Source organism: Chiloscyllium plagiosum, chromosome 14 (genome assembly GCF_004010195.1).
Source record: "Chiloscyllium plagiosum isolate BGI_BamShark_2017 chromosome 14, ASM401019v2, whole genome shotgun sequence".
NCBI lineage: Eukaryota > Metazoa > Chordata > Chondrichthyes > Orectolobiformes > Hemiscylliidae > Chiloscyllium > Chiloscyllium plagiosum.
In genome coordinates, this window is record NC_057723.1 from 15,403,471 (window position 1) to 15,417,326 (window position 13,856).

General features: G+C 38.5%; 1 protein-coding gene across 4 annotated transcripts in view; it reads right to left on the bottom strand.

Moving 5' to 3' along the window:
• Positions 1–13,856, bottom strand: part of glra1 (glycine receptor, alpha 1) — a 174,701-nt gene that overhangs the window by 51,267 nt on the left and 109,578 nt on the right. For 2 of the 4 annotated variants that reach the window (XM_043703245.1, XM_043703249.1), the window contains one exon: positions 11,359–11,505. The exons of 1 other annotated variant lie outside the window; for it this stretch is intronic. In XM_043703245.1, the coding sequence (XP_043559180.1) occupies positions 11,359–11,505 (147 nt within the window). Of the gene's footprint in view, positions 1–8,959; positions 9,147–11,358; positions 11,506–13,856 lie in introns of those variants that run through there. One more of the 4 variants, XM_043703246.1, reaches the window with a different exon arrangement.

Sequence of the window (13,856 nt, forward strand, 5' to 3'; positions counted from 1 at the left end):
TACTCAATACTCTGACCAATAAAGGAAAGCATACCAAACGCCTTCTTCACTATCCTATCTACCTGCGACTCTATTTTCAAGGAGTTATGAACCTGCCCTCCAAGGTCTCTTTGTTCAGCAACACTCCCTAGGACCTTACCATTAAGTGTATAAGTCTTGCTAAGATTTGCTTTCCCAAAATGCAGCACCTCGCATTTATTGAATTAAACTCCATCTGCCACTTCTCAGCACATTGGCCCATCTGGTACAGATCCTGTTGTAATCTGAGGTAACCCTCTTCGCTGTCCACTACACCTCCAATTTTGGTGTAATCTGCAAACTTACTAACTGTACCTCTTATGCTCGCATTCAAATCATTTATGTAAATGACAAAAAGTAGAGGACCCAGCACCAATCCTTGTGACACTCCACTGGTCACAGGCCTCCAGTCTGAGAAACAACCCTCCACACCACCCTCTGTCTTCTACCTTTGAGCCAGTTCTGTATCCAAATGTCTAGTTCTCCCTGTATTCCTTGAGATCTAACCTTGCTAATCAGTCTCCCATGTGGAACCTTGTCAAATGCCATACTGAAGTCCATGTAGATCATATCTACCACTCTGCCCTCATCAATCCTCTTTGTTACTTCTTCAAAAAACTCAATCAAGTTTGTGGGACATGATTTCCCATGCACAAAGCCATGTTGACAATCTCAAATCAGTCCTTGCCTTTCCAAATACATGTACGTCCTGTACCTCAGGATTCCCTCCAACAACTTGCCCACCACCAAAGTCAGGCTCACCGGTCTATAGTTTCCTGGCTTGTCTTTACCACCCTTCTTAAGCAATGGCACCACGTTTGCCAACCTCCAGTCTTCCGGCACCTCACCTGTGACTATCAATGATACAAATATCTCATAAAACAATGAAATATCTTTTGATTATTTTGATCAGTGCATTGAGTATAGGAGCTTGTAGTTCATGATGTGGCTGTACAGCATCTTGGTTAGGCCACTTTTGGAATATTATGTTCAGTTCTGGTCTCCCTGCTATAGGAAAAATGAGGTAAAAATTGTAAGGGTTCAAAAAAGATTAACAAGGATGCTGCCAGGGTGGAGGGTTTGAGCTATAAGAAGAGGCTAAATAGGCTGGAGCGATTTTCCCTGGAGCATCAAGGGCTGAGACGTGACCTTACAGAAGTTTATAAAATCATGAGGGGCATGAATTGGATGAATAGACAAGATCTTTTCTCTGTGGATGGGGGAGTCCAGAAGTAGCGGACATAGGTTTAAGGCAAGAGGGGAAAGATTTAAAAGCGACCCAAGGGGCAAATTTTTCATATGGATGGCGATACATGTATGGAAGTTGTGGAGGCTGATACATTTACAATATTTAAGAGGCAACCCTACGAGGTTATGAGTAGGAATCATTTAGAGGAATATGGGCCAAATGGTGGCAAATGGGACTAAACTTATTTAGGATATCTAGTCGGCATGGTCAAGTTGAATCGAAGGATCTGTTTCCTTGCTGTACATCTCTATGACTGTGACTTTATGATTGGTTGGGTCAGAATATTATCTGCCCTGACTTGATGAGGTGCTAACTTAGCAGACTTGTAAAGTATGTATGAAGCTGCAATAATTTTAGCCAATTCACATCAATATGGGCAAATACATGAAAGAGTCCAAAAGAAGAACATTGCAAATATCTTAACCTTAATCTTTCAAAGTTTTTAAAGATTGAAAAATTATGCACATCACTCTGTCATTTAGGAAAGCTGACAGAAGAAACTCAGGTCAGTGTCAACAGGTCACTTAACATCTTTTGGTACTATGCTAGTAAGTGTCTGGAACTAAGGACAGCGAGACTGAACAGGTTGAACATTTTCAGATGGCCAGAGATAGAGTCAGGGTAGATTTGTAGCAGGTAGATTATGCCTGAAGAACTGATTGAAGGTTTTGAAGAGGTGATTAAAGTAAGAGACAGGAAAATGAGCATAGGAGATATTTTATGTGGACTTCCAGACAGCATTTAAGAAAATCCCTCATTGGAGGCCATTAAATTTGAAGCCTTTGAAATTGAAAGCCAAGTACTTACCTGAATAGAAAATTAGCTGAGTGGCTAATTAGCTGAGACAAAGAGTTGGGATAATAGCTATGTGCTCCAATTGGCAGAATATGACTAGTGGAGTGTCACAAAGATCTGTGCTCAATGCTCAACTAATTATCATATTTATAACCAACTTAGCTATTACGATAAAAAATTCCATGTCAAAATTTGCAGAAGACATAAAGATGGATCATTAATATGTGATGAACAGGAACAGTAAGTAAATAATCAAAAAGGAATGCTGCCCTTCATGTATTGGAGACTAGAATTCACAAAGTTATGCTTTGGTTATTCAAAACTCTGGTTCGACTGTGCCAGGGATAATATGAATAGTTCTGTGCATTACACCTGGGCAACGACATATTGATCTTGGAGCGAGTGTAGCACAGACTTGGCAGAATACCTGGCCTCCAAGGGTTACATTATGTTGAGAGATTACATATACTCACATTAGCATCTGAAAGTTTTGGGAATACAAAGGCCAATTTGGGTGACTTTTCAAAATGCTAATGGGGAACAGAGAGTGGATAGAAAGAAATTAGCTTGGAGTCTTCTATCTAAACTTCATCTGGGCACAAAGTCACATTTCAGTACACAAATGGCCACAGTTAAGTTTTATTTCTTGGAGAAACTCCAATTTTCAAATAAACCTGTGATTAAGAAATGGGTGTAAGCCCTTCAGTCCCTTGAGCTTGCTCAGCCATTCACTAAGGTCATGGTTGATCTGATTGGACTTGTTTGGTTACATGAGTCTATTTAACTCTGCCTTAACACCTTTCAGAGACACTACTGCCACCATCTTTTCAGGAAGTGTGTTCTGAAGACTCATAACATTGAGTTTAAAAACAAATGCAGTTTCTGTTTTAAATGAAAATAGTGATTTTAAAATAGTGACCTTTAGTCCTAGGTTCTACCATAAAATGAAACATCCTTTCAACGTCCACCCTGAAGAGTGTCCTCAGGATCTCAGATGTTTCAAGCAAGTCACCAGTAGAAGCCAAGCTATCCAATCCTTTCTGAAAAAACAAGCCAGTTGTTCCAGGTATTATCCTGGGAGGTCTTCTCTGAACTGCATTCTATTCATTTATATCCTTCCTTAAATAAGGCGACACAGTTCTCCAGACACATCTCATCAGTGCTCTGTATAACTGAAGCATAACCACTTTACTTTTGTATTCCACTTCCTTGATAATAAATAATAGCATTCTGTTAGCTTTCTGATTATTTGCTGTATATACATACTAACCTTTTGTGATTCATGCACTAGGACACCCAGATCCCTCTGCATCTCAAAGTTCTGCAATCTCTCATCATTTAGATAATATTTTTCTTTTAATTCTTCCTGCCAAAATAGACAATTTCACATTTTCTCACATTGCATTCCATTTACCACATTTTTGTCTATTCAATTAACCTATCTATATCTTCTTTGTAAAGAGGACATAGACAACAATTTACTTTCCTTTCTACACTTGTGACATCAGCAAATGTGACAAACATGCCTTTTGTCCTGTCATTCATGCCATTTATATATATTGTTACATCCCTATGGCACATGATTGTGATAACCTTAAAAAGATTCATTGATGGTAACTTTCTGCTTCCCATTAATCAACTAATCTTCTGTCCATGCCAACAATCCACCACCTACACAATAAGCTTTTATTTTCTGCAATAATGTTTGATGAGGCACTTTCATAAATGCAATCTAGAAATCAAAGTATAATATATCCAAGCAGTTTCCCATCTGCATGGCATGTGTTACCTCCTCAAAAAACTGCATTAGATTGGTCAAATATGATTTTCCTTTCACTAAACCGTATTGACCTTGCCATGGATTTAACCAAGTGTCCTGCTAAAACATCTTTAATAATAGCTTCTAACATTTCCATTTAACAAATGTTAAATGAACTGCCCCATAATTTCCTACTTTCTGTCTCCCTCCTTTTATGAACACAGGAGATATCCTCCCCAATCTCATTTCTCCTCTGGCCTTTTTATGAAGGGGGAGTGTCTACTAAGGTTGGATTCTCCATTATAAATGGGTATGTATACCATTTTCCTCCACAGGTGCAGAATTTTCAAAGCTCCATCAGATTCGAGAGTTTGTCAAATGAATGGAAAGCTGGTGAATCTGAAACCTTTGGAAAGGTAAATAGAAATGGTTTTCTCAAGTTCAAAGCTACTGTCTTGAAATGGTGATGTGAATTAATACAGTGATTTGTCATAGGGATCTGGTCATGAAATAAGATAAGTTGACGATTACATTGACCAGCATCAGTAATTGCTCACACTTTTACAGTACTTTCTAATAGAAACAGTACCAAAATGTAGTGAAAAAATCTTTTAAAGTATCCTGTGTCTTTTCTACTGTTATTTTACATGTCCTGGCTGTTTTAAAAACACAGCTTTTGATGCTTGTAACAAACTTTTGACACTTTGTTAAGAATCTCCAGTCGACTTGAATCACATCAATCAATACCAATTCTGCTGCATCAGACATGACAGAAGCCCACTTTCATCATGGATTCATGTATGATAAGTTCATAACTGATATATAATATCATGAGGGAAGCCAAATCTTTTTTTTTAATCTTGTTACATTCACACACTGCCATTTATACATTTTGTACTACTTCCTCTTTCACATAGATGCAAGATTCATTGTCAAAGAATCTTTGACATTCAGGTGTTATGAAAGCACCCAAATAAAGAGTATGTAAGTTTTTGCTTTTCTGGGAAGCAATCACAAGGTGAACCTCAAATGAAAAGATTTAATATTTTTGTAAAATAATTCCAAAGTTTGCAAAAGTCCTCAGAGTTCAAATTGTGAAATTCTGAAATGGTATGACCTGGATTACATTCAGATCGGCTGATAAAGTGGCAGATAACATCCCCATACAACAAACGTGCCAGACAATAATTATCTCCAACAAGGAAAAGAAGCTAACTATCTCCTCCTGATACTTGTTACAATCGATGAATCCTTGCATTAACATTCTTGAGATTGCAATTGACTATAAATTTAACTTCACAAGCTATACAAATACCGTGGCTACAGGACATAAAGGAAGGAATTAACTGTCAGTAAATCTCTTGAATCTCATCCAAGTGTGGATGAAGCTGGGTTTTGTTCAGCTGAAGGATTTGTCAATATTTCTATGACTGAACTTTCCTCACCATTTTAATATCCTTTTGAGGCATGGTTGCAAGTCCATTGTTCTGTCAATAGTTATTATGCCAAATGGAAGTCTCATCCCATTTCCAAAGATGGGCCAAAAGACTTTGTTATTATTAAATCGCCTCAATTATGTTTCTTCTGTTTCTCTCCTTTCCCCCTTTTAGACAGTCTCCTGCTCCAAGTTGTATTTTATTTGTCAATCTTAATCTTTATCCTCATGAGTAGCATATACTTTGTACCTGTTGGGTAGGATCAGCTTCTGCAGATTGTCTTACAGTATCCAACCTGAGGTTCATTTATTCCACATAAAAGCTGCCATACAAACCCAGTTCTTAACCTGTACCCCTTCCTGAGGTGGGATTGCAGATAGGAGCTGCCTGCCAAGATACTTGTCTGTCTGCCCAATGTCTCTGACTGTCCTTGACTCCCATTCCTGCTCAATGACCAAAAGCTAAAGATTTGATTGAGAAACAATTAACTGATTGGCAGATGAATTTGCAACTGTAAATCTACAAGAATATACTTTGTCAACAAATATGGGGCCAAGTCAGTTTACCATGATTTTGATTTCCAATGTTAATACCCTGTCTTGCTCTTAATCCCCACATACTAAACATTTGCAGATTGAATGAAGCAGCAAGATTATTGTTATCAATATCACAAAAATACTGAACAGAAATCATTTCCAAAAGTTCAAAGGCAGAGGAATGTCCTCAAAGAACATAAGATCTGCTACCTTTTCCCTAAAGAATGTGAATATTCCCATGAACTCAGAGTGAGTTCCTGCATCTAACTGGAAACTATATTAACTGCAATCTTTGGCAAATCAGCATAAATTCAATGCTAGGCTTTTTATTTTGGAAAACAACATAATGATAATATTTCATTTTTCATGTTTGTTATTTGAAATAAAATCTGCCATGCAGATTAGCAGGCACCTTCCCCAGACTGACAGAACCAGCCATTATGCCATCTTCTGTTCCCATCATACATATCTGGCAGTGAACATGGAATTATGACTCTGTAGGCCTTGGATCATCAGGGCACAACTCACAAGTCAATTCCATCCCCTACTGTGGCACTTGTGCTCAACCTGAACCAGAATGGAAGACACCATTCCCTGTATGTTTGATCCTCTTGAAAGAATCCTTTCCTGGTTTACAAAGGGAGGCTCTGCATTATCTACCAATTTATTGGGCGTTGATGTAGGAACCAAGTGATTGATCCTTCAGTCAGCATAGCCAGTATTTCTTTTCCTGTACCATTGACCAGCACTAGATTTCCTAATATGGTGCAGGCTAGCTGTATTGGAAACAAAGATATTTACCAGAATGTCCCTGCTCTTTGCTTGTCACTAGTAATTGCTCATCATTATTCCATGTCTGTGCAGTGCTACCTTCTTAACTTTATCAGTACAATCTTCAGTACCTGTGCTGGTGTTCAAAATTGTTGGCAAAAGGGATGCAAAATATTTTTATTTTACTGCATTGACATAACCCAATGATTATAAGAAGTAACAAACATTACATTGTTGTCTCAAAAAGACACTTTCAACTCAAGTCATTAACAATTGTGACTTTTGGATGGTGCATCCACAATAAAGTTTCCCCTTTAAGGATGTGTAACATGCCTGAAGTACTAACAACAGATTCTTATGTTACCAGGTCAATGAAAATTTTGAGTTCCAGTGGGGTCAACACATATTTGATCCAATGCCTGTATAATTGATTACAATGAGTACCAATCAGATCTCGTGATCAACTAAAAAGGTTGATATGGTTCTTATGAATTAATTACAAGTATTGGTCAAAGAGATCTTGCCAAATGCATTTATGTTCATATCACACCAAAGATATTCCCATGCCTAGTTTCTGCTTATTCCATGCATATGAGGCAGAGGTAGGGAATTCAGTTTGTGAAGAAATTTCAATATAAACCTGCCTCTGATGGCTCAAAAATACACTTCAATGGAGTTCCAACGGACTTTTTTCTATTTGCATGGGGGATGTGATTATCTCTGGCCATTTATTGGCCATTTCTAATAACCCTTGAGAATGTGGTGTTGAGCCACATTCTTGATCGCTGCACTCCATATGGTGTAGACACACCCACAAAGTTCTATATTCGGAATTATGGCCCAGTGATAGTGAAGGAGTGAAAATATAGTTCCACTTCAGGAGTATTTGGGACTTGGAGGGAGACTTGCAGGTGCTGATGCTCCCTTATTTCTGCTACCCTTGGCCATGACATTGGAGGGTGCTATCAAAGAAAATGTTGATAAGCTGCTGCAGTGTATTGGGTAAATGGTAAACATTAATACAGCTGTATTTCAATGATAGAGGGAATAAATGTTTAAGGTCATTTGGGTGCTGATCAAGTCATCCCCTCCCCCACTCACCCATTGTACTCTATGCTACTTCTCCCCAACCCCCACCCTCCTTTAGCTTATCTCTCCACGCTTTAGGCTCACTGCCTTTATCCCTGATGAAGGGCTTTTGCCCGAAATGTCGATTTCGCTGCTCCTTGGATGCTGCCTGAACTGCTGTGCTCTTCCAACACCACTAATCCAGAAGTAGGTTACTTTGTCTAGTATGGTATCGATCTACTTCAGTGCTGGTGAAACTGAGCTCTTTCAGCAAAGTGGAGAGTGTTGTAACATGCACCTGACTTGAATCTTGTGGATGAGGTGTCAGAGATTAGTTAGTTGCCAAAGAATTTCCAGCCTCTGTCCTGCTCATTTAACCACTGTACTTATTGAACTGGTTTATTTCTACTTCTGACCTGACCAATGGTAACTCTGAGGACATTAATGAAAGACACTCAGCAGTGATAACACCATTGAATGTCAATAGTACCTGGTTAGATGCTCTCTTTTTGGAGACTGTTATTGTCTGGTATTTATGTGGCATGAATATTCCTTTCCAACTACCATTGCAAGGCCAAATATAATCAGGACTTTCTCCATTCAGATCTGGGTTACTTCACTATCTGAAAAGTTGCAAATTGTTCCAAATATTGCAATCATCAGTGAATATCCACACTTTTGACCTTACGGAGGAAAGTTCGTTGATGAAGCAGTAGAAGACAGCTGTTGCAAGAACACCGCACCAAGGAATTCCTGCAGTGATACTGCGCATCTGAAATGATTGCAGTTGTTGGAATTTAATCAACTTCCTTTGTGTTATTTATGACATTAAGCAATGGAATATTTCCTTTTTGAATCCCTTTAATGTCAATTTTTCAAGGGCATCTTGATGTCAGTCAGTACTACTCTGATGATCACTGTGCTCTCTTATAAATCATTTCCGTTATTATAATAATTGAAAATTCAGAGAGACTTGGATGATCTACCCCATGTCCACCTCTGCAGCATGGCTTTACATTAGGCAAGATTGATAGTGTGGAAATGTATTCTCAATAGCAACTGAAAAGACCTTATGAAAAGTCATGTTGAAGCAACAATCCAATCGGAAATTGCTCATAATTAGCTCTTAAAGTATTAAATTAGAAGTCATGCTCAGCTAATACCAAATGGTTGTGTGTCTATTGCCTTTTTGCCTGACTGACTATTTTATTTGCATAGTTAAGAAAACATGGCACTTCAAAAAATATTTTATTGTGCAATTTTCTGAGATATTTAGGCATAACATGGTGTAAGTATTTGTATTAAGGAAAACCCGTAAGAATGATTGGAAAGGAAGCATTATGGTGGGGAGAATAAAAATGCTATTCTAGGATTGAGTTGAAGGGATGAAGTGAAGTCAGTTTTATTCCACATCTGACTCTGATCTGTAGAAATGTAACATTGGCAATGGATGTAGTTATGGATAAATTCAGTTCCCTAACATCTTGGTGGGCACATTTATACGCCACTCCCACCTGCCACAAATATAAAGAAAGATAATACACCATGAACCCTTAATGCTTAACACTATGAGTATATTATCAATAAAGCAGCCTGATACCATAATTTGCAATTCATTTGTTGTCATGATCTGAGTTTAGATCAAAGTCATACAGTCATAGAATCATACAGCTGTACAGCATGGCAGCAGACTCTTTGGTCCAATTTGTCCATGCTGACCAGATATCCTAACCTAATCTAGTCCCATTTGCCAGCATTTGGCTCATGTTCCTCAAAACCCTTCCTATTCATATACCCATCCAGATGTCTCTTAAATGTTGTAATTGTACCTGCCTTCACCACTTCCTCTGGCAGCTCATGCCATACACACACAAAGCCTCTGAGTGAAAAAGTTGCCCTTAGGTCCCTTTTAAATCTTTCCCCTCTCACCTTAAACCTATGCCCTTTAGTCGACACTCCAGGGAAAACATCCCCACCTTGTTCAACCTTTTTCTATAGCTCAAACCCTCCACATCTGGCAACATCCTTGTAAATCTTTTCTGAACCCTTTCAAGTTTCACAACAACTTTCTGGTAGCAGAGAGACCAGAATTATATGCACTATTCCAAAAATGGCCCAACCAATGTCCTGTACAGCCACACCATGACCTCCCAACTCCTGTACTCAGTGCTCCGACCAATAAAGGCAAGCATACCAAACACCGTCTTCATTACCCTATCTCCATGCAACTCCACTTTCAAGGAAGTATGAACCTGCATTCCAAGGTCTCTTTGTTCAGAAACCTCCCCAGTTCCTTACCAGTAAATGTGTGAGACCTACCCTGATTTGCCAAAATTCAGCACCTCACATTTATCTAAACTCCATCTGCCACTCCTCAGCCCAATGGCCCATCTGATCAAGGTCCTCTTGTACTTCTTTGCTGTCCTTTGTACCTCCAATTTTGGTGTCATCTGCAAACTTACTAACTATACCTCCTATGTTCAAATCTAAATCATTTATATAAATGGCAAAAAGCAGTACAGCATGATCCTGTGGCACATTGCTGGTCACAGGCCTTAATTCTGAAAAGCAAACCCCCACTACCACCCTCTGTCTTCTACTTTTGAGCCAGTTTTGTATCCAAATGGCTAGTTCTCCTTGTATTCCATGTGATTAACCTTGTTAACCAGTCTACCATGAGGAGCCTTGTCAAATACCTTACTGAAGCCCATGTAGATCACATCCACCACTCTGCCTTCATCAATCCTCTTTGTTACTTATTCAAAAAACTCAATCAAGTTAGTGAAATTTGCCATGCACAAAGCCATGCTGACTACTGTTAATCGGTCATTGCCTTTCCAAATACCATAATTTCCAAATACATGTAAATCCTGTCCCTCAGGATTCCCTCCAACATCTTGCCCAGCACTGATGCCAGGCTCACCGGTCTATAGTTCCCTCGCTTTTCCTTAACACTTCTCTGAAATAGTGGCACCATGTTAGTCAACCTCCAGTCCTCTGGTACCTCACCTGTGACTATCAATGATACAAATATCTCAGCAAGGTGCCCAAGTCATTTAAACACAAATTCAATCTCAGTAATAGTTCCTCCCGACACAATTTTTAAAGTTAGGGATGCTTTCTCTCTTTCACAAATGGTCATTACCTTCAAGTAAAGAATTTCCTTGAAAGTGTGTATGAATTTTCTCATAAAAAGAACCCTTCATTAAGGCTCCCCAAATTCCAATTCTCAAGGTCTCATTCCTTCCTATCTCTGTAACCTTTACCTATCCCACAACAATCCAAGAATTCTATATTTCCACTAACTGGTTTCTGGTGCATATCTCACACCTTTTATCCCAGCATTAATAACTGCACCTTCAAATGTCCAGGCCATTCGCTGAGACAATCCTTTCATAAAATTTCTCTATTTCTGTCTCTCCTGCTATTAACACCTATCGTTGATCACGTCTTTACTAATTTCTCCTTATAATCTCAACAATAATTTTAGTGTGATTAGCTTTCTGTGAAGCGCGTTGATATATATTTCTGTATGAAAGGTGCTATGAAAATACTAATTATAATTCACACATCTTGAAGAAATAATTTCTTTGTTCTTCAGTTTGGGTTCATATCATTATCTATAGACACATAAACCAACAGTCCTCTGTCTCTATCTGTCAAGTTATACCCTAATCAAGTGTGTGTTTACAAAAGGGGTCTTTTTCTTATCTCTCTAGTCTCTACCTTGTGCAGGCGTCTTCGCCGGCGAAACCTCAGCAGTTCTTTATGTTGACGAGACACAAAGTTAACAGCTGCATATTCCAACAGTGCAGAGAAGACAAAGAGTAAGCAGACAGCCATCCAGATGTCAATGGCTTTTACATAGGATACCTGAAGTAAGGAAAGACAATTATTATTTGTGATGCTGTTATTAGCATCCGCATATTAGTCAGATAACCAAACTTTAGTTGCTGTTCCATTCAACAGAGTTTCATTTGAATAAGCCTTTTAATAATTTTCCACCACAACATAATTTGAAAGAGAAACAGGAGATGGAAGCACAGTTTGATTCACTAAGAAAGACCTAAAAGAACAGAAAAAAGATATGAGCAAGTGATGGGAAAGTAGGTATTGGAAATATTGGGATTGTCCAACAGATATTGTCAGGAATTTCTCACAGATACTGAGAACTGAAGGGCAAGAGAAAGTTTTGAATAAGAAAAAATTGCACCCACAGTCTGTGCATAACTGCTTCAAACATGGATTTCCCTCTTCCCTGCCATGATATTGGTATTTTTATTATTCGAAATGGCTCAAGCAAATCTCTAGCTGTAATAATTTCATTATCCTTATAGACCCAGAGGACATCTATATAACTCTCATTTTCCTTTTTCATTTGATATTACTTTAAATTATTTTTAATCATAACAGTTACCCTAGCATAAAAGCAGCAAATTCTGGAAAAAAAAGTCAACATATCTAGCAGGGGAGGTGCCGTAGTGATATTGCCACTGGCCTAGACTCTAGAATGCTGTCAAATGTTCTGGCGACATATGTCCAAAGCCCACACTAACAGATGGTGAAATTTAAATTCAATAAAAATGTGGAGCTGAAGGCTGCACTGGTAATGACCATATGACTACTGCCAATTTGTTAAAAGACAAAAAAAAACTATCTGGTTCATTATAGGGAAGGAAATTTGCTGCCTATCTAGTTTGGTCTAATATAACTCTAAACCCACAGCAATGTGATTGACTCTTAACTGCCCTCTGGGCAATTTGTCCTGGTTTAGCCAGTGATACCCACATTGTCTGTGTACAGACACCGAGAGAAGAAAAGAAACGGAGTTAAAAATTTTCAGGTCATGACCATTCATTAGAACAGACAAAATATTTTGACCTGAAACAATAACTGTCTCTCTCTAAAGTATTTCCAGTATTTTCTGCTATTATTTCAGAATTCTACCAAATGCAGTATGTTATTTTTGAATTAAGTTTGGTAGGCTGTACTCTATTATTACTTTGGAACAACTAAATTATTAAAATCCATATTTTTTGAGTTCTCTGTTCACTGTCAAACTAAAATAGTTATTTCCCTCAACCTTAGTGCAACACAGCGTATGGGTGGCCCAGTGGTTAGCATTGCTACCTCACAGTATCAAGGACCTGTGTTCAACCCCAGCCTTGGGTCACCACTTGTGAGGAGTTTGCACCCCCTCCACATGTCTGTGTGGGTTTTCTCTGGGTGGTCTGGTTTCTTTGTGCAGGTTAAATAGATTGGCCGTAGCAAGTGTGGGGATCTGGATGGAATACTCTTTGTGAACTCAATGAACTATTTCTGTACTTTAGGGATTCTACAAATAATTCTTGCACATTTTATTATTCTAAAGACCCACATCATATTGGCTAACTTTTTCAAGTGAAGATATATTCTATTGCCTGAGTTTTTCTTATAATGTAGTCTCTGAGACGTGCAATTATCCTTATTACTTGATGCTGAGTCTTTTCCAGTCTACCTATATTCTTATGAATGTGTTTAGAAATTGCATAAAATACTTCAGATTTGGCCTCACTAGTAACCTATGTAAAAAGCTATTCCCAATGTTTTAATGTAATATCCAAAATAAACAGAAGTACCCAACTATATAATTTATTTTACTGCTGCAACTATTCTTGGGAAATAAAGCAGGGCAGGTGACTGAGGTGTCAGTGGGGGAGCACTTTGGGGCCAGCGACCATAATTTTATTCATTTTAAAATAGTGAAGGAAAAGAATAGACCAGATCTAAAAGTTGAAGTTCTAAGTTGGAGAAAGGCCAATTTTGACGGTATTAGGCAAGAACTTTCGAAAGCTGATTGGAGGCAGATGTTCGCAGGTAAAGGGACAGCTGGAAAATGGGAAGCCTTCAGAAATTAGATAACAAGAATCCAGAGAAAGTATATTCCTGTCAGGATGAACGGGAAGGCTGGTAGGTACAGGGAATGCTGGATGACGAAAGAAATTGAGGGTTTGGTTAAGAAAAAGGAAGCATATGTCAGGTATAGGCAGGATAGATCGAGTGAATCCTTAGAAGAGTATAAAGGCAGTAGGAGTATATTTAAGAGGGAAATCAGGAGGGCAAAAAGGGGACATGAGATAGCTTTGGCAAATAGAATTAAGGAGAATCCAAAGGGTTTTTACAAATATATTAAGGACAAAAGGGTAACTAGGGAGAGAATAGGGCCCCTCAAAGATCAGCAAGGC